The sequence below is a fragment of the Ambystoma mexicanum genome, chromosome 4q (genome assembly GCF_040938575.1).
Source record: "Ambystoma mexicanum isolate Mex_15411 chromosome 4q, UKY_AmexF1_1, whole genome shotgun sequence".
NCBI lineage: Eukaryota > Metazoa > Chordata > Amphibia > Caudata > Ambystomatidae > Ambystoma > Ambystoma mexicanum.
In genome coordinates this window covers 27435666-27457731 of record NC_090928.1, presented here as the reverse complement: position 1 = coordinate 27457731, position 22066 = coordinate 27435666, and the positions used below count along the sequence as shown (strand labels likewise).

The window sequence follows — 22066 nt, the reverse complement described above, 5'->3', positions numbered from 1 at the left end:
GTAACAAGCCAATTCATTGGTTTACATAGCTTTATTTTAGATATTCTCTGTCATAATAATATCATTTTTCCAGAAGTTTGAAATGTTATCCAAATATTGCTTTTTCTATGACCCATGTTAAATGCATATTTTGAAAATATTTCAGCTTTCAAACTATTTTGTTTAAATTTTGTATTTGCAGTTGGTTTAATTTCACTTGAGGCAACCTTCTTTATCTGTGGACTGCTCTTTGCTATTATTGTGGAGGAATGGATATGGGATTATGCAATTACAATCACTGTGATTCATATTATTGCATGTTCTAGTGGTGAGTATGATGTTACTGAAAAAAGTAAATTGATATCTATATAAATGTAATGCTTTGTGGGACTCCACAGGAATGGGGATTTACAGCTCCCACTGCCTGACACCCCGGGCTGCCGGGACTTGAAATATCCCAGTAGTACCGGGATATCAGGTGGCAGAAACAGTGGTACAAGGTCGGCAGCAACCCACCGGTAGCATCAGCGGGTTACTGCCGGCCTCGTAATGAGGCCCATTGTTGTCCATCTGCTGAAAAATAAGCTTGATTCATCTATTGTCTCACCTCAGGCTTCCCAAGTCCAAGGGATCATTGTTCTGCATGTACTTCTCAGATGAAGCCGCTGCCTATCTAAGACTCAGATGAAAAATGTTCAACACCCGTCTCATAGATAGCCCTTGTGAGGACACAGCTCCTCAGAGTAAGGAAAGGGAAATAAGATTTGAGTGTTCTGTGAAAGCACAAGCATTGCCAAAAGCAAGTCCCCTACCTAATGTTATACCTTATTTGTTAGACCTAGCCTAGAATTGTCCCTGTATATAGGTATAACCACCCAAATATGTTTCTCACTACCTATAATCTCCCCTGACCCTCTCCCCCCATATTTTTCATCTCTGAATGCAATGTAGAGAGGTACAGTCTCTCAGCTCCCTAGGATTTCTATATTAGATTAAACAAATTACAGTTGTTCAACAAAATATGTGCTACCTTGAAGATATTAAAGAGGACTTGAGAGCACAGGTAAACCACAAATGCCAAGGACTATATGCCACATCATAATCTGCTTGAAATATTGCAAGAGCCTGCTTCAGACAGAAGCTAAGCACATGCGTGGTAAGTGAAGCACTCATTTCTTTTCATTTTTAAAGCTGATCTGATCTAACTGGTGACAAGTTGGTCTAATACATACTGCTGCAAAAATTGTTGGTATATATGCACCTGTGTGGTTCCCCTTCTCTTGCCCTATTCCCACTGTCATTCCAAGCACCATTCAAACCTGTGGCATCAGGGTCAATAACCAGAGGCTTGCCACACATTCTCAAACTCATCAATGAACTAGTAGGTGTTGTGTCCTTTACAGTAGGAAGATCACCCTCCTACTCACTCCCCACATCTCCATACAAACTAGAATCCATATGAACTACTGTGTACAGACGCCATCCCTTACTTTTCTCTGCATAACCCCATCCACATTCAACTTAAGCATCTTTCATTGGGGACAAATACATTGGTAACCCCTTCGACTTCTATCAGGGGTCTCTCACGTGAAAATAATCACCAACAAGCACTTCCACAGGTTTTGCTCTGACCTTGGTATCATTATACCACATATGCTTCAGTTGGTACCTCTTGACTACATTTACCGCCTTCACAAAATCCACATTGCAGCATTGGTCACCAGACAGCCACTCTGCACATCATAGTGAATGAAGATTTGTATTTGTATTTAGTTTATTTGTATAGCGCGCCTGGCCCAAAGGCAGCTGGGCGCATATCTTCGGTTACATTGACATAGTATACAAAACAACAAATTTACATAAAGGCATATAATATCAATCACATATTATACATACAGAGAGGCAAGAAATAAGAGTCGTGTAGAAATCATACATAGGGGCGATAAAGCCTTAAGATATTACCAAAAAGTACCAGAGGGCAAGCAGAGAAGTTAATTACAGAAAATATGCAGTGTATTTACAGGATGTAAGAACCTGAAGGGTATAGGAGCAAGGTCCTGCAGGAAGAAGATACCAATCAGTGTGCCCGGAGGGAGTTTAAGGCATCTTGGGTGACCAGCCTCAACTTGGATTTGCGCTTGAATGAGTGGAAGGAAGGTTCGGTCCTAAGAGAGATGGGCAATGAGTTCCACAGTTTAGAGTCAAGAACTGGGAAGCGTGCCCCGTCTGCTTTCTGTAGTTTGTATCTGGGTACGATAAGACAGTGTGCTTGGGCAGTTCTCTACGGGCGGGTCGAGGTGTGGTGAGTGAAACGGTTTATCAGATAGATGGGGGCCTGATTGGTAACGCATTTGTGCGTGACGGAAAGCGTTTTGAGGGATATTCTTTGGTTAACTGATAGCCAGTGTATACTTCGCCTAGTGCACGAGAGGTGTGAAGTTCTGCAGAAATTTAGGGCTGCCCTGATGGCATTATTTTGAGCAACCTGAAGCTTGTTTAAGTTGCGTTGACTTGTCCCTAGGTAAAGTGCATAACAATAATAGAATTTGGACATAATCAACGTTCTGGCCAGGATGGTGCAGTTAGCAGTAGTGAGGAAGGGACGGCAGGCTGTGATGAGTTTGCACGTGTATGCGGAAGCTGAAATTACAGCATTGGTTTGTCTGTTGAGAGAGAGTGTGGAGTCAGGGTAGATTCCTAAAGTTTTAGTATCATTGTATACCTTAATGGTGTTGCCATCAATATTAAAAGCTTTAAAGGACGGATCTAGTCTGTTGAGTCAGTGTTGGGAACCTAGGATGACGAGCTCGGTCTTGTCGTCATTGAGACATAACTCGTGTTGGGCCATCCACGCCTGGATGACTTGATAAGCATCATTTACAGCTTTAGTGTCAGCATTGTGGTCACCAGTGATAGGAATGCTTATCTGGGTGTCATCAGCATAGTTAGTATAGGTGGCACCCAGATAGTCGAGAATGTCAAAGAGTGGTTTTGTAAACACATTATAAAATGTTGGTGAGACACAAGATCCTTGTGGAACCCCACATAGGACTGGTGACGGTTCAGCAGAGGCAGACGGGGAGAAGACCCTCATGGACTTATTATCCAAGAAAGATCTGATCCAGGTGAAACTTTGTCCGAGAAGTGGGCAGCAGTTTTAAGATGACGGTATAGGATTTGGTGGTTAACCAAATCGAATGCCGCCGATAGGTCAAGAAGTAATAACAGGGCCAATTTATGATTATCTTTTAGAGCTTCGATTTGCGTTTTTAGGTCAATGAGTGCAGTTTCTGTTCAGTGCCTAGGCCGGAAACCTAATTTTCTAAGGCCAAGGAGTTTATTTGATTCCAGGTAATCCTGTACCTGCAGATAAGCTGCACGGTCTAACATTTTGAGCAGAAAAGGGATGGTTGTGATTGGCCTATAGTTCGTGGTTATGCTAGAGTCCAGGGTTGGTTTTTTCAAGAGAGGGATGACCCAAGCGTCCTTGAGGTTGTCAGGGATGGTGCCAGAGTTGAAGGAGGAATTAATGAGAGCAGTTATGAAGGAGGTTAGTTTGTGTGCAGCCTCCTTGATAAGGGGAGCAGGGCTGGTATCGCGCTGGCAATTAGAGAGTTTCAGTTTGCTGATGACACTTTCTACCTCTGTGATGGTGGGTGAGTGGAGAGAAGCTGAACGGTGTGTGTGGTAGGCATGGTTTTACCAATATGGGGATTAGGCTGTAGGTCAGTCTGAAGGCTATATTTTTTGTCATTAATTTTCGATTGAAGAGTAGATATCTTATCGAGGAGTGCTTTTTGAATGTTGGCACACCAAGTACTGTCTTTGCTGCAGGTGTCAAGGGGGGATGAAGGAGATTCTAGCTCTTTCAGAATTTTGAAAAGCTCCTTAGTATTGGATTCAGCTTGTAGTATGCGCGTGTTGTAGGTATCTTTTTTAGCTCGGAAGATAGCCTCTTTGTAATTAAAGGTAGCTATAATAAGACTATCTTTGTTGGCTTCACAAGGGAGGCTTTTCCATCGGGCTTCAACGTTTCGTTTTTCTTTGCGTAACACTCTTAATTGTGCGGTGAACCACGAGTTAAGGTGAGCATGCTGTTTAGGTTCCCTGGATTTGATGGGGGCGCTAGTGTTTATTGCTATGAGCATGGTATGGTTGAAGGTATCAACTAGTATAGTGGGGTCAGTGCATGACAGTGTGACCTTGTTAAGGATGGGCAAGATGATAGGATGCAGTTTGTCACGCGTGATGTCCTTTTTGTTTCTTGTGTAGATTGCGGGTGCAATGTCCTGTTTAATGTGGTGGTCATTAGCTAGGATGTTGAGGATTATCGTGTTGTGGTAGTCAGACCATGCACAGGGGTGGTTTGATTCTATTTTGATGTTGCAGTTTAAGTCAGCTACCCAATCAAGTGTTCATTTCTTGTTTTGGGTGGGTTGGCAGATACGATGTGAGAAGCCTAGATTGGAGAGAGCGCTAACAATGTCCAGAGCATTGTGGTCATTACGGTCTAGGAGGCCAAGGTTAAGGTCGCTTAGTAGTATAATTTGGGAGTTCATCTTAGTTTTATCTACTAGGGTGGAAGTAATGCCATCGGCAAAGGTAGAGAGTGGACCTCAAGGCCTGTAAATGAGGTGCAGGGTGGCGGTGTTGTTAGGAGAGATGGCGAGTTTGACGGACAGTAACGCGGCTGAGGGGATTAATGGTACCTTTGTGAATAAAGGCGACACCACCGCCTTTAGATTGGTTTGAGTTACGGTCACATCTAATGATGGTGTATCCGCTGGGAACGGCGAGAGAGAGTAATGGACCTGAGCCTGCATGTAGCCAGGTCTCTGTGATGGTGACGAAGTCAAGGGGCCTCATTACGAGTTTGGAGGTAGCCATGCCGTTTTTTGCAGCATGGCTACCCCCAAACTCGGCTCCGGGTCCCGCAAAATGGGATTTACCGGGCCATTCCGACATTTGCGGGCCCGGTAAATCCCATTCACGGACCCGGACCCGGTACGTCCCCATTCACATTGAGCCCCTACAGGGCTCAATGGGAATGGGGAGGATGCTAACAACGGACACGTTCATGACGGGTCTGTTGTTAGCATCCTGTTCTGCTAGCAGGTGCCGCTCTGCATATCTGGTCTGGCCAGGCGCACAGAGCGGGACCTGCTGCAGTATTTGTAATGTGGCGGCCCGGTATGAACGGTGCCGTCCCTTACCGGCACCGTTCATACCGTGACCGCCACAGTCAGAATGAGACCCAAGGTCTTGTGTGGTAATTAGATCTGCAATGTCAAGAGCGTGTGCCGGGAGGTACTTGGCATTGATGAGGGCACCCTTGATCTTAGTTTCTTTAGGGGTGCTTTTGAAGTCGGAAGCTAAGGGGGAGGCTGGGGGTGGTGTTACTTTTGTTGTCTGGTGAGAATTGCGAGATTGGTAGGATGTGCATTGGAATCTGGACCTGAGTCTGGAACGTCTGATGTGTAGAGCGCATGGTTGGTTAGGTGTAGGTTTAGATGCAAAATGCTATAGCCAAAGTGCTGGAGAGTTCAGGTAGGGATTGGTCATTTGTGGTGAGGGCGTCAACGGGGTGTTGGAAAGGAGTAATGGGGGGTAGGACGAGGCTAGCCTGCCAGTGGGTATGTTGTAGTTCAAAGCCATATTGTATCCTGTGTGGCAGGCAGGATGCAGTGTGTTACGCAGAGAGGTCTCAGTGGTGGTAGGATGGGTGAGAAGAGTGCTACCCTGATGGGCAAGTACATAGGCCAGTGCAAGTGTCTTGACCAATAGCCCACGGACCTGACGAGCAATGGGGTGCAACAACATAGTGATTTAGTATCAATGCGGGTCTAGGTAATTTGAGCATGATTAGCACAGTCAAAAGTGATAAGAGAGAACATGTGTGCATACGTGTTAGGTGAAGTGCATAGCACGTTATAACAATGGTGATACACGCTATCTCAGTGGCATTAAAAAAGGGCAACTGTTATAACAAGGGTGAAACACTTTATCTCGATAGCCACAATTTAGAATGGCAATCAGCTTTTTTTTTTTAACAATGGCAATAAAGAGTGCAACTGAATATCAGGTGTGCGATGTATGAACTAACAGTAGCGATGCAAGTTATATTAGCGACATTACTGGATTCAGCCAAATAAGAAGGTACAATGCATATTATAACAACAACAGTTGTTATCAGAGGCATTCTGGTGTTTACTTAGTGACTTGATTGTGGGTGTATGTGACAGAGCAACAAAAAGGTCGTCTTAGCCGTGAGGACTTGGTATCCTTTGGTACAGTGGGCAGTGAACCTGAACATGCTAGCAATATGCGTAGAGCTAGTGCGAGGGGTGTGGATAGCAATAATGGGCAGGCTGTGGGCCAGACATTAGAGAGGAATACATAATACGGTGTAATAGGCAGCGCGGTGTTAGTGGGCACCAGCGAGGTGAACAGCGTGCTAGTGCTAATTTCTTAATGAAACAGAGTTAATGTTAGAGGCATGTATGTTCAATCACAAATAAGTCTCTTACCCAGCAAGTGGCATGGTGTAGGTTAGTAGCACAGTTAAGAAGTATGAATATGGAAAAAAGGCAGAGTTCTTGGCCTTGGCTTCTGGACAGGCTCAGGACAGGAAATGAGCCTTATTTCGTGGGCCTTACTGAGAAGGGCCGGCTTCGCCTGCCGGTTGGTGATTGGTGCTAAAGAGAGATATGGCATCCAATCCGTGTGCGTGCTGCAGGTCATCCTGGAGGTTGGGTTGAGGACGCAGCTTCACTGGGGAGAACGGCCATCTTTGACAGTGGTCACCCTCATGGTGCATAATGGAGGCAGATGGCGCAACATACTATCCGCCATAAATGGAATCGCAGTGATGGTGGGAAACAAATTATGATATGATATGATATGATATGGCATTTGTAACGCGCCTATACACAAGTGTTTCAAGGCGCGATGAGGCAGGGAGGGGGGAACAAGGGGAGACAGACAACGATCCTACTAGGCCAGGTGTCATTCAGACCGCGCAAGTGCATGGGTGGGGGGGCGGGAAAAGTGCAAGGGGGAAGGGAGAGGGGAAAGTGCAATACAGGGTTAGTAATGAAAGAGGGCCAGCTAGTGGCAATTACTTCAATTAAGCGTGCAGCATTTGCTGGGAAGGCACATACAACATGTTGCCAAGGGAATGATCAGCTGGTTGGCGCTCCAAAAGAGATTGAGCCATAAGGCTTACCTCGCAATATGAAGGTGCTCAAGGGGCGAACAAAGGCAGGATGGCACTGCTCCTGCAGTGTTTAGGGAGCCCCTGCTCCACCCAAAGCATGTACCTGTGTGCTCAGGCTCGGGACAGGAAACATAGACAGGAGATACTACAGATGCCACATAATGCGTGTTCCTGTACACTACGAACAGGCTTTCCAAATCACAATCCCAGTCCAGCAGGCTGGTCATCAACAGCTGAACATTATCCTTAATAAGACTGTTGTCTCTCTCAACCAGACCATTGCTCTTTTTATTGTATAGTGCCATATTCACCACACTAATAATCATTCACCACACTAATAATCCCTCAATCAGCCAGAAAATGTTTCACCATACTATACGTGAGCTGTACCCCATTGTCACACACAATAGTGTATGCTGGGAACTTTGAATATTCCTGCCATCACTTCCCGTGCAAACATCACTTCAAACCATTTTGATACATAATCTACCAACACAATGGCAAGCCATTTATCTGACACAAGTATGTCCAGAGGCCTCATAAGATCTAGAGCTAGCTAGACCACACGTTTCCCAGTAACACCAGGAAGAGCGTATTCCTAACCAAACATATATCCTCACACACAGTGCACATTTTCTCACCAATATCTTAACTTCGGTCCCCATAGTTGCCACAAGTAGGCATCTCCAAGTAAACATTTGGTAATACCTCTGACCAAGTGACCTTTGTGTGCTGGTAGGGAGAATTCGCATAAATGGCTAATTTCCCTTACCTACTGAGTCCTTCATCAGCTTTGCTGGATTTCTAAGATTTATTTTTTTCACCTGGTAAGAGTGTGAGACTTTTTCCCCATTTTACATGTGTTTTGCTGTGTATTTATACCATTTGTGTGATATTGGGCCCTGGAGCCTCACCGACTCCATGAGCGTCATTCTTTTTGTGCGTTACACAGGACCTTCAGTGCAGTGACACAGGGTTGTCTTTTTGACTTCCCACTGACTCCATTTTTCTGGCACTGACTACTGTCTCCCAGAAACATGTAAAGTTGACATTAACTTTATGTAGTCTCTTTAAACCACAGACCCAGTCCACCCCATCATCTTGCATGGAGTACTGGAAAGGGTTAATTCTTATCCCTTTTTGTCTGTGTCTCTTGGAGCACTGTTTCGCTCCCTTTACATCAACCTTGGCTGGTGGCAGTTGTAACTACCCTATCTTTTCTACCGCGGTTATTTTATATAACAATGGTATTGTTTAAGGCGATTATATTAGCCTCGAACATAAACCCGCTTGACCAAATACATTTTATTTTGGTTCCGGCTGGGTTTATTCACCATTTCTTTTTGTTAAAGTCTTTCTCGTGTTTTACTCTGCGAGCCAAACCGGGGTTGATTCCTTTGGTCACTGTCTTTTCGTGGGCTTCTGCACAGAAGCCCTCTTTAAGGCGCCTGAAAGTCTGGGTAGGCAGGATGTGAGGGAGGGGTCTTAGGACCCCTGCCATGGGTTCCCTTGGTAACCCAAGTCGCACTCCTGTTTGATTGGCTGAGGGGACTGCCCTTGCCAGGACAGCCACCCTGCTGTGTGATTGACAGCCAGGCTGTATGAATGGGGGAAAACTGCATAAAAAGCAGGTCTCTGGGACTGGAAAGGCAGAGTCGCCGCTAGAACAAAAGAACCAATGAGGAGCTGACAGAAGAGGACCCCTACAACGACTTAAGCACCCGGTGAAGCCCTGCTGCAGGTCCGAATATTCAGATCCTGACGACAGGGAAGATCCTCCAGGAAACTTCTTCCCTTGAGCAGGTGGGACCAACCAGTTCGCCCAAACTACAAGACAGGACGCCTCCTCTGGTAGAATTCGCTGTACAGAGCTACAGTGAGCCGGATAGCCCGGAAGGTCGGACCCTGCTTGGGTTTTAAGGAGAGCCCCTTTTATTCGTTGTTTTGCTCTGCTGCTGGCTTCTTCCCTGGGTGTCGCTGGACCCTCCAGCTTCCTACTTTGTGTCAGTCTGACAGTCACTTCAGGAACCGTGAGCGTGCAGGAACCGCCAGGAACGTCCGCCTCAGCTACAGCTCCCTCTCTGTTTTAAGGTACTGTGCAAATCCGGATGTTCGTTTTGTTCAGCCGCGGTGAAAATGTTTGAAATCTTTCTCCAATCCGAGGACTTGTCCTTCTCTTTTCTTTAAACTAACTTTTCTACCAACCAACCTCGTCCAGAATCCGTGGCACGAACTTTACCGCGAACTACTCTTAACTGTGTGATCTTGAGGAAAAGCTTTTAGCCTATTGACTTTGGCCCTAAGCCTTTTCTACCTGAGTCTATCACTGTAGTTCCTCTTGCTCAATTGCCCTGAGTCCTTACCTGTTGGTGTGGTTCAATTCCTATTAATTTTGTCTTTCCCTCCGTTTTAAATTGCTGGAGTGCCATTTTGCTCCCACTTCATTTTGTGAGCTTAACTTGTCCGGAATCTAAGGGAAGTGGTGTGGTGTATTAAGAGTGTGATTTTTAAACTGCATATAAAAGTGTAATGTTATACAACTGAAGAGAAAAAACAATGTATATTCTTTTACTTGAAACCCTTGAGTCAGTGTTTGCCTGAATCATAGTAATTGCTGTCCTTTGTGTTAATTGCTGTCCTTTGTGTAACTATTTGATACTGCTTACTTACTCTTGAGATAAGTCTGGCTGCTCAGCTACTGCTACCACTTTTTCTGTGTAGTACGGGCTTGTACCAAAGGTGAATTTGTACTGTCACTTGTAGTTTTAATTGTGTGTGGTGTTCCCAAAGGGAAAATACTTTTCAAGGAACCTTATTTGTTTGGGCTTCCCTTTGAACAACCTCAGCACCCTGACAATTTCCAGATGCTACACTGTTTTGTTAGGACTTTTCGCTTTTTCATGGTCGCATGTGATTGTAACCACGGAGTTCCGGTTCCTCAACTCCGTTTTGATTAAGACACAAAAGCAAACTTTTGGTTACTGTTTCTCTCATGCGCCCTTATGCTTTGAAAAGAAAAAATCCACCAGACTCTCCTTCTCTTGATTTTTTAAAAGATGGATATCTTTTATTTAAACAACTTAATTGTACTCTTTATGTTGCCCTTTATGATTACACGTGTTTCGACGAACACATCGTCTTTTTCAAATCAGGGCTAATGCTTCCTGTTCAATACTCATATTGCTTTAGTCTGTCTCTATTGTTGATAACGGGTTTGTCATGGGTTAAATCCCTGTGGCTGCGTGTCTTGTTCCAAGTGGTCCTAGGACATATTAAAGCAATATGAGTATTGAACAGGAAGCATTAGCCCTGATTTGAAAAAGACGATGTGTTCGTCGAAACACGTGTAATCATAAAGGGCAACATAAAGAGTACAATTAAGTTGTTTAAATAAAAGATATCCATCTTTTACAAAATCAAGAGAAGGAGAGTCTGGTGGATTTTTTCTTCTGAAAGCATAAGGGCGCATGAGAGAAACAGTAACCAAAAGTTTTCTTTTGTGTTCCCAAAGGGTACTGCATATAATTCTGCCTAACATGTGCCAAAGCTATGAACCTGGACCTTTTACTCCTTGAGGGGTAGGGGGATCCTGCTGCCCCTCACAACTCCAAATTTCCCTTCGGCTAATTCCTCCTTGACTACTACAAAACATTTTTCGCACTTAGGATGTGGCTGCTATCCCTCACAAATATATCTGCTGACATCAGTCAGCCAATCATCCTCTCATAAAACGACATACTATGCCCCTTCTGATATCACAGACTTTATGTTCACCTGTATGGCACTCACTTACATTGGAGCCTCCTCACCACACTCCAGTACTTGGTCCTTACATAGGGCCTCATCACGAGTTGGGCGTTAATGCCAGCGGTATTAACGCCGGCCGTATTAGCCCTACCGCCAAACCCCCCGGCGCTATTAGCGCCGGATCACGGGTTTGGCGGTAATGGAATTCCCCAATGAGCCCATACGGGAATGCCCTATTCCCCATTGGGCTCAATGGGGAATTTTTGTGCTCTTACCACTGGCGGTATTACCGCCGGCAGTAATAGTGCACATTTTTGGCGGATTTCCCCCCAGCTCAGAGCTGGGGAGAAATCCGCCGAAGCCCTGATTTGGCGGACCCTTAAATCCGGCGGTAATAGCGCGACCGCCGGATTTAAGGGTTACCGCCAAACTCGTGATGAGGCCAGTCTGGAGACAAGAAATCCACTACTATATTCTTACTGCCTGGGAGGAATTAAAGTGCAAACATATATTTATGTAAAACAACCAACCACCTAGAAATACGTGCCTTACCTAAGCATTAATGGTATTCCCCACACTGAAAACCTCTGAAATGACAACAGGACCAGTGACACACAGAGGCTTCCCGCTCCATAATGGTATACCTCCTCTCAGTATCTGTGAGTAGCCTTGGCACACACACAATCGGCAGCTCCAACTATGGCTCATCACTGCACCAATGCCATATTCATAAGTATCCATCATGCTCCCATGCAGGTTCTTGTACTCTTTTGGATCTTGTGTAATGTGGGTACGTGCAACAATTCCTGTTCCAGAGTCTCAAAACAGCTAGTACAATCCACCAACCATGCAAACTTCACACCACTTCAGACCTGCGTCTCTCTCCAGCTTGGTTATCAGCGGAGGAGAGTCTCATGTACATTAGACATCTGCTGCAAGACACGCTGGCTATTGTTTGCAGACTTATGTTTCCGTCTGCAGAGGTTTCATGGGCCTTGATCGGTAAGGGCAAGGTCACTTCTCTCATCGTCACCTTGTCAGTATTTGCCGTCTTTTGCCTCCTCTTGAACTGTCATGCTGAGTTAGCCTTCACGTCATGCAGTCTGCCTTGTTCGCCCTGTGCTCTCATGCTGCACCTTTTATCCCTGTGGGGAAGGGAACGGGCCGTTAGGTGTGTGTAACAGCCTGTAAAGAAGACCAAGCATAGGGTCGGCCATGGCTGTGAGCCGTTGTGGCCGTCCAAAAAGCCGAAAGAGCCAGACAGGCCATTGTCAAGTCAGCAGCCTTCGCAACTACCTGAGCCCACAAAAATTGGCCAGGTCTCGCCTATCAAATACTCAGACGTAATGACAGAGGAGATATTACAGTTTGAGGCGGATACAGATGTCGAAGCACAGCACCAACAGTCAGACTTGGAACAGTCAGTGTGTATTCAAGATGAGACTCCATATAGACCATCAACACCAGGGAGTCATATTCAGGAAGGGGCCTAATGGGTGGACAGCCACAAGAGGAAGCGGGTCCAGCACCATGACAGCCACAAGGAGTAGGCCCAGCTCCGCCTACTGCTCCAACCTACCTACAAATACAACAAAGGAAGTAAGGGCACTGTTATCCAACCCACAGGCCCTACAGTCCATGCAGGTGCTCTCATCCCTGTAGAGAGTCATCACCCAATTTGATGCAGCTCTAATGAGACCACCACCTCAACCGGTGGTACCACACCAGGCCCCATTTAGACCCATGTCTACTTCACGGGGCAGATCAGTGCGCTCCTCCCCTTCCAGACCCATTTATACTACATGGGGAAGATCAAAAAAGTCCAACAGGGGATGCTCGCAATCCAGGTCAATTTCTCTATCCCCTGGCATCCCATGCTCTTCGACCAATACGCGGGGGCAGGAGTATGTCACCAACACTAACCTTTTCATTACATAAGAGGGCCTGTACCTTTTCACCACCAGCATGGTCGCTGCCAGAAGAAGGGGAACTAACGGATACAGAGGCAGATGATCCCTGCGATACCACGTCCTCCTCAACCACTCCAAGAAGGGATGACGATTGGGACACAGATTGCCCCAGGAGCTCCCACAGGATTAGAATCAGCAAAACCATCCCCCTCAGACAACATCATAGGGTTCCATTCAATGTTCATGAGTGTGTGCAAGGAGTTTGGACTCCTGGCCTCGGAGGATAAGAAGGAATGCTTTTTATTTGACTATTTGGACAAGAGCGGTAAAGCACTGGTCTCAATCACCATCCTCGACCATGTCTGGAAAGAGGGGCTTAAGAAAGTGAAGCGCCCATTCACGGTTCCACTGGTGAAAGATTGTCTTAAAAAGAAATATAATCTGGCGGAACATGCACCAAAGTGTTTAACTTCCCAGCCATCTCCCGAGTCAGTGGTCTCACCTGCGGCAAGCCGGAAAGCTAAATCTGAAAAACAGAAATGCACAATACCACCAGACAATGAAGCACGAAACCTGGACGCATTCGGTAAAAAGGTCTCAGCAATTGAGCTACGAAGGTTAAAGCGGCCAACTCCCTAGCCATTATAGCCAGATATGATAGGGAAATGTGGCATAAACCTGCACCAATATTGGAACACCTCTCAGTGGAGAAGCATAAGGAGGAAAAGGCAATCCTGAAGAAAGGAGAAGAGTCATCCAACCTTGGGATCAACATAGCAGAGGACTTGGCGGAAAAAGGCTTCAAACAGATGGCCAAAGGAGTGGTCCTACGTAGAACAGCGTGGCTCCGATGTACGTATTTCTGACCGAATGTCCACCACAAAGAAGTGGACATGCCCTTTGAGGGTGATGAGCTGTTCAGACCCAAGATTGACAAAGCTCTAAAAACAATAAAAACAGATGCTGACATGGTCAGGTCGTTAACATCCCTTCAGAACCTGTGGCCTTTTCTTCAGTTCAGGGGAGCAGCTTGCAGAGCATCTACGTCCTGATCCAACAAGGGAAGTCAATACTCTTGGGGATCCACCTATTGCTCCCAAGGGTACAAGAGAGCCTACCAGTGTTTTCAGAAATCAAAAGACTTTTGGCAAAATCACTGCTGCAAGCAGCCTGCTGGATCCCAAAGGGGACGGCACGGTAAGTCCCAACAGGGGCAATCTTGGGAGAGAGGATAAGCCAGGTTTTCCCAAAACTGGAGAAAAGTAACAAAGAACAAATGGGTGCTAGATGTGGTTTTATATGGTCACGTATTAGAGTTTAAACATACACCCACCATAACTCCAAACCACAAGCTGCAGGCACACAAGCCAGCGCCACTGATAAATCATACCACTTGAAGTGGAACCGTTTTTGCAAGTGGTGTGAAACCCAATGCCAACAACTCTAGGAACGGCTCAACCCATTCTGGGTGACACCAGGCCCACAACTCTATTAAATCCATTTGGCAGCCATCTCTATGTACACTAGACGAGAGAAAGGTGTTTCCTTCTACGGATGCAGACCCACAAAGCATTTCCTCAAAGGCTTGTTTAGAAGCTTTCCGCCAGTAAAACAAATATCGCCAGAATGGAGCCTCAATACCATACTCTCAGAGCTCATGAGGAAACCACTTGAGCCTATGGCCTCTGCACCCCTGGGATACCTGTCATGGAAAGTTACTTTCTTAGTGGCTATTACATTGACAGGATAGGGATAGGAAATCAACACAACATTTCAAGGCACATGTCCCTACGAATAAAGGCAATGCTCAATCCTAACAAAGCATAGCAAGATGGATCTCATTTGCTATTGTCTTCTCCCACAAGTCAGCCGGGAAGCCCGTCCAGGCTCCCTCGCATGCACATTCAACAAGAGCTACAGCAGCATCTGTGGCATGGTGCTCAGGGGTCCCAATCACATACATCTGCCAAGCAGCCACCTGGTCAGTGCTGCATGCTTTTAGAAGGCACTACTGCCTGGAAAAGCAACATGCTGGAGAGGTGCGTACAGGGAGAGCAGTACTACAGCGCCTGTTCCAAAAATGTACGATCATATGGATTGGCTGTATGGGGTTCTAGTGAGGTTTCTACCTGCATGCACCTCCTGTGCCTTTATACTGCTACATAGTCTATTTACAGCATGTGAATCTATGACAGATCCAATGCTGGAGAAGGAGTATGTTTCTTACCTGTAACCCCTGTTCTCCGGCATTGGTATCTTTCATAGATTCACATACGCCCTCCATCCGCTCCTTCAGGTAAACCCACTCACAACCTATGGACATCTATTACCACATGGTCAGAATCTGAGGGGAATAGGAAGAGGAGGGTGGAGGTAAGTCCCTGCATGCTCACACCAGAGAGAATACAACCCGCTAGGGAAGAAAGGCCCAAGTCGATCTTTTAAGGATAACAAGTTTTTAATTTCATACGCAGATGAGAGAAACAGCAAAGACGATTCTGCTGAAAAAAGGAACAAGCAGAAACTTTTAAAGCTACACAGCATAATAACGATGTAAAAACATACAGTAAAAGCCTGCATGGCTAATTGGTTGGACCCTATACATGTTCCATCTTTACGCATAAGGGGTGCCGGTCTATTGGTCCCAGCCAAGTGTGTCTGTCTTCCATCACGTGGGTGCTGTGGAGCTCATCTTCTTCTCACGTCGAAGGTCAGAAAACAAATTAATTATACTCCTACCATACGAATATTTAATCACTCATGCTGTGCACTTGGCACACCTTAAGACGGACAAAAAGGAGGTTCTGGGGGACTCTAACAATCACACACCCATTTCACTCACTCCCCTCCACGCCATCTGGCTCCAAGGTCTCCACCCTCGTTTTGAACTATAATGTATCCCTCCCAGCACCTCACAATACAAATCACATGATTGTCGCTTCAACGATATGCCCTGTCCGTCCTCTTTGAACATTTCAGCACTTGCTACTTTGTTGTTGGTGGTCAAAGGGACCATGGAATTCAGAGATCTTAAGATTTAGTCAGTTACATGGGCTATAACTCATGGTGACCCAGGAATGGGCCGGGTCATGCTTTGGCCAGTGTGAGATAACATGCACACCAGGCGCCAGCCTCTGATCGCGGCCTTGTAGGGCACATTCCTCTTGGGTATACAACACATCTTTGCAACACTGTTAGAACAATGAATAGATGTTGTGGTGGTTGGGGGTGTGAGCTGTCCTCATGGGAGCTCGGGCATGGTTGGGGATTTCTGTGGTCTCGTAGATTTGGGCCTAGTGCATGCAAGGCTGAATTTACTGCACAGGCTTTCCCTTCTACCTATGGTTACTAATATCTATGCAAAATAGCAATGCTGATCGCCCGCCTTAGACTATATTGTGTAGTTTAAACTATATTTGGTTATATTAAAATGGGGTCCTGGTAGACGGGAAGGCATCCCTCTCACTATCCTCTCTCCCCCTGGTCCATCATAGTGCCTCGAATGCATCTCGCCTCACTTTAAAGCACCTAGGGTGGTGGGACAGGGCTGTTTCCTTCCCAGCATTCCTCCCTTTTGTTACTTCTACAGTAACAAACTCTAGAATACTTCTGTGCTCCCGATCCCCCGTTTCTGCATCCATATATGGCTGAGCCCCCTTTATTGGCACCCTGATCGCAAACTCTCCCTCCTATGCGCGTACCCTTCAGATGACCAAGTCAAATTGATACATCCCCCTCCCCTGCCAGGTCCACCCAAACCTCTGTGAAATGTTATGGGTCAGGGGGTGGGGAAATAATAGTGGTGTAGAGGATTAACTTCATCTCCATATGGGACAGGGAACATTTCATACTTCAGGCCATCTTGTAGAATATCAGTTTGTACTTGAATATTTGATACCATAATTATTGCATCAGGTACCACAGTGGCACAGCATCGAAGGACCAACTGACAAGTGCAGAAAATGACCAGGATGAACACAATGATGGGCATTAACATCTTCACAATCGCTCTGAGCCACAACAGGACCCAATTAAATATCATAGTCAGCCAATCACTCTCCTGTATTCCTCCCTCCTCCTTCATGCGAACACCCATGCCATTGACAACTGCAATGATGCAGTATAACGATGCGTTCTCTGCATCCTCTGGAGGCTCAAATGTACTTCAGGGATCACCACATCTTTTGCACACCACCTCCTTCCATTGCTGTTAACATGTCCAGCACATAACGATTTTGCATTGTCATAAGTCTCAATGCCCACAACTCAACCATGATCACGTTGAAACCATTCTCTATGTTGTTCTAGAGCTGGACCAATTTCCATCTTACAATTTGCAATGATTTGGCATTTGCTGCGGCCTGCACTCCTATCAAGAGTAAAGATGGAAATAAGGATTCTGCTGAGCTGAAAAGCAGGTATTCTTCTGGTATTTCAGCAAGCAATGTAGAAGAGTCTTGGGATATATAATTCGACCTTTTCATCCTCTGTGGTTGTTGGAACTGTCCTTTTTCGGGGCGATATGGGGCTCTTGTGTGGGCACAAAGCTTTTATCTTATTTTTCGAATGTGGGGAGACTCGTTGGTCCCTCTGGAGGCAGTGCTCCCCCTTCAGGTGTTCTTATGGGATTACTAATAGCACTGAGTGCAATGTGGCCAGAGAACAACAGCCCTTCCATGATGGTGGGAGGTGCAAGTAAGCTTGTCGGCCGCAGACCCAGTAGTAATCCATCAGCGCTGCTGTTCCTTTCTTCATGTCTGTGATCAGGAGAGTTTTATTGCAATGTATATTTGAGCCAACAAACACTGTACCTTTTTGGCCGAAAAGCAGAGTCTATATTCCTCATACTCGTGCACTTGAACCAGCTTTTCTATTGTTGTAATTAATGTCAGCTTTGTGATATGCTCTGTCCAGATTTGTGCACAGAATGTGTTCACTCATGTGATCCTTTCCTTGCTCTATGTTACCAGTCCCTCTGCCAAGCAGGGTAGTGTGATGTCCTGCCAGTTATTCTTGACATGTTTCTGCCCTTTCACCATCAGATAGGTAACTCCACGCACTTGGTGTTTTTGAGTCGTCATTGCACTTTACAAAATCTGGACTTACCATTTGTAGCTGCACACTTTGTGCCTGGAACCTTCCTTTTATTCTGCATAGCTCAAGATGAACTAGGCATTGTGCCTCTATAATTGAGACTGCTTGCGATACTAACAACTTGGGAGCCACTGACATGTGTGGAATGAGTGAACTCACATAACAGCTCCCATTCACAACATTTCTCCCCGCACTGCTCTTATCAAGTATCATGAGTTAGTGAACTCCGGATGACATCCTCAATCACATCAAAACCCAGCCCTTGATATGTGTCATACTTTTGTCGCACTTCTCTTTTCATTCTTCTATATATATTCTCAGGAATGCCCGCTTTAGTAGTACTATTGGAAATAACATTATATTGTTTCATAATGGTAGCCAATCCCCTACTTGCTGCAAACAACCTATTCTCTGTTTCCCCCACTGACATATTGTGCATATTAAAGTTATTACATTAATTTCCATTATTATTGTTAGCTGTTCACATTAGTGCTAATATATGTAAATCCACTCATATTATTAATATGTAAATGTATCATTCCATTTGGATTATATACAATCCTATTTCACCCATTCCCTCCATTATAGGACCTCCTCCTATAATACCCTCCCCCAATACACTCCTAACAGTACTAGCAATATCACACATAGGCCTCCAGCAAAAGCTGATCCACAATATTAAATATAGGTACACATTCTCTCATTTGTGCATCTGCTCCTCGGGTCCCTAAATAACAAATTATTTACATTAGTCACGTCCATCTTCTTCTTTCCTGAAATAGAAGCACAGACACACAAGACAACAGAAAGGGGGAAACGTACAAGATGTACTTTGTACACAAAAGAAGAAGGAACAAGGGAGAGGGAAAGGGAAAGAGGGAGAGAGAGCGAGAGAGTGAGGGAGAGGAGAGAGAGAAAGAGAGAGAAAGAGGGAAAGAAGAAAGCACTCCTGAAAAAAGGAAGGATACAGAGCTAGCAGCTAAGCTTTGGCCTGCCACTGGAGCGTGCTCCCACACTCGTACAAATCCTGGCCAGGCTGGTGAGGTAATCGGTTTACACGTACTGCTACCCCTCATTTTAAGATAACTGATGCACCAGTGTGTTCTTTGGAGGTGCCCCATGAACGTCAGAGGTGGATCCAATAACGGAATTCCTTGACCTTCACAGCAAGGGGAGTACAAAACACCACCTCGTAGGGCCCTTGGAACTGAGGGTTATTCCATCTGTGGAAGAAATTGTGGGCATAAATGAAGTCCCCAGGCAGCATTGGCCGTGTGGTCATATGCTCGGAATCTGTCACTGTAGTTGTCTCGACATCTGGTGTCTCTGTCGCCACAATCCTGGGTGGTTCAATCTGTCTGGACACATATTTAATGGACCTAGTTAGTGTAGTCAAATACTCTTTGAACTACTCGCCTAACACAGCTGCAGCCCTATGTGCATTTGAAGTCTTTCTTACAGTCGATATGGGAGTAAGCATATGCCGGCCAGTGACCATTTTGTGAGGTGACCAATGTGGTCTTTGTTTGGCTGCGTGCATATACTGAAGAGAGTCAGGGGCAAACAGTACACCCAGTTTTTCTTCAATGTGGTACAGAATTTGGATTGCTTACTTTTAAGGAGCACATTTATTCTCTCCACAACGCCATTGGCCTGTGGGTGATAAATCGAACACATCCGATGCTTGATGCCAAGTAGTTCTGTAACGTGTTTAAATAACGCATTGAAGAAATGTGTGCCATTGTCTGACCTTAAAACCTCACACACACCCTATTGCGGGAAGACTTCCCACACTAAAAATCTTGCAGCACACTTGCCAACCAGGTGTGCACACAGCCAAGCTTCCACCCACCTTGAGAAAAGATGGACCACCACAATGAGGTACCTAGATCCATTACAACGCTCACACATATCAACGTAATCTATGTGTTATTCACGGAACGGCACAGTATTGCGAGGCAAAGTACCCCGTAATGTCCATAGTGTCATCCCTGTACTGAAACATTGACATGTGGTGCAATTTATTTCTGTAATGCTTTCCTGGATGTTTGTTATAAACCAGTCCTCCTGTATATCTGCTGCTATGTGCTGCTTCAAGCTGTGAGATGGGTAGTGTAACTGTTCAAAGGCTATTGCTATCAATTCCAGGGGCATTACTGTCTTCCCAGAGCTCTCTTGCCTCCATGGCAGATCTGTCAGAGGTTGCTTACATCCGATCCTTAACCATAACTCTTTCTCTGTTTCAGGATCCCTTCCTTGTAGTTTGATAATATGGGAGATTGGCAATGCTGTGTAAGGTACTGAATGCTTGCTTGCATGTGAGACAATCACAACGTATTCACGCGGGTATTTCATTTGGGCTGTGCGCTGCCATTTTGGCTTCCACGTTGGCGGCTCCGTTCCCCATTGATATTTCACCTGTCCTGTTAGTGTGGGCAGCACACTTATCCACTGTCTGAACAAATGGCTGTGATAGCGCTTCTATTAGCATTTCTAACAGTGCTGCATGCTGCACTGGGGATCCATTCACCCTCTGCAGTCCCGTCCTCTACCAGCAGGATAGGCCGGCGTGTACCGTTGTTGTAACGTACACCGAGTCAAAATATATTGTGACATAGCAGCCTTGAGATGCTCTCAATGCTTCAACGAGGGCAACAAGTTTGGACGCCTGTGCAGAAAAATTCATAGGCAAACTTTTCATGATCACCATCTTGTACTCTCCTTCCTCAAGTCGTACCACCGCTGCCCAGTCAATCTCTGCCTGTCTTCTTGATCAAATGTGGAAGATCCATCAACAAAAAGTATTTCACCCTCCCTCAATGCACAGTCCCTTGCTTTGGTAGTGTCATCCTCCTCCTCCTCATATGTGGCACAGCCATGCGCCGTCAAGTCCTCTGTAGTAGGCATGTCGGTCAAAAAGGTCGCAGGGTTCACTGTTTTATACCTAACCACATGATGGGGTTTAGAAATAATGATCTCATATGCTGAAGACCTTTGTGTTGTCACGATGCCCGCTCCCGGGGAGCCGGCTCAGGCCATGCGTCCCCGAAAGCGGACATCAAGTCCCCAGGGAAGGTCCCAGCAACCCCTTATAGGGGCCCTTTGGACAGCGTCCTGGCGCCTATGGCGCCAGGCTCATAGAAAACATCAGTCCTGGCACCATAGGAGCCAGGCTCATTATGAAAGTGTTTGGGTGCACTTACCTGATGCAGACCATGCTGCAGAACCCCGGCTTCCTTGAGGCCTGAAAGTAACTACTTTACCTGTGGGACTCATTTACCACCCGGGCGTTGTCGGGGAAGGATACATACCTGATTGGAGGAAGGACACATTCTAGGAACTTCTTCCAAGGCTATTTAAACCACACCCGATCAGCCACACGTGCTTCGCGTTGTTCTGCATCTAGCAGCTGGACGCTAACCGTGTCTGCTCCTGCATCTTGACTTCTGCCACACCTGCCAGCATCCTGAATCACCTGCAGAGGAAGGGAACAAGAGAACAGAAGAAGGAAAAGGCCTCACCTGCTAAATCTGCATCCCAGAGACATTTCGCCGACAATCCTGAAAAGGAAGACATTTATTTTTAAAAGCACATCGCATCAATCGCTGCAGCGCCGCATTCTACTCACCTTTACAGGCCGCCTCCATGTTCAGCAGCGACCATCCGGATTCGCAGTCGCGCCCCCGCGCCTAGGGAGAAAAAGACAAGAACAAAGGTGAGAGAAAGAAGGGAAAAGGGAAGCTAAAACTCCATGTCAAGACTTACCTGTTGGGTCATTCCCTTTTCATTTCGGGTCAGTGCCGCATCTGGGCATTTTCGGACCCCGGCCCCCAAGGGGAAAAAGACATCAGCGTTAATGAGTGAATGAAAAGACATTACCAAAACACTCATTAAAGACTTACCTGATTTCCACAAGGATTTCACCGCTCACCTCGGGTCGGTGCCTGTTCCCCGGCATTCCGTACCCCGGCCCCTATGGGGAAAAAGACACTAGCATTAGAACATTAATGCATGGACACAAGGGGAACCACTTATAGAAAAACTTACCCGGAAGCCAAGCAAGTTTGGTTCTCACCCATCCGAAAATCCAGTGACGTAACTGGATACCAACGCGCCCCTG

General features: G+C 45.9%; 1 protein-coding gene across 1 annotated transcript in view; it reads left to right on the top strand.

Moving 5' to 3' along the window:
- The window catches only part of TMEM244 (transmembrane protein 244), a 649958-nt gene that overhangs the window by 458124 nt on the left and 169768 nt on the right, over positions 1 to 22066 (top strand). The window contains exon 4 of the mRNA XM_069607382.1: positions 182 to 307. Within this exon, the coding sequence (XP_069463483.1) occupies positions 182 to 307 (126 nt within the window). The remainder of the gene's footprint in view (positions 1 to 181; positions 308 to 22066) is intronic.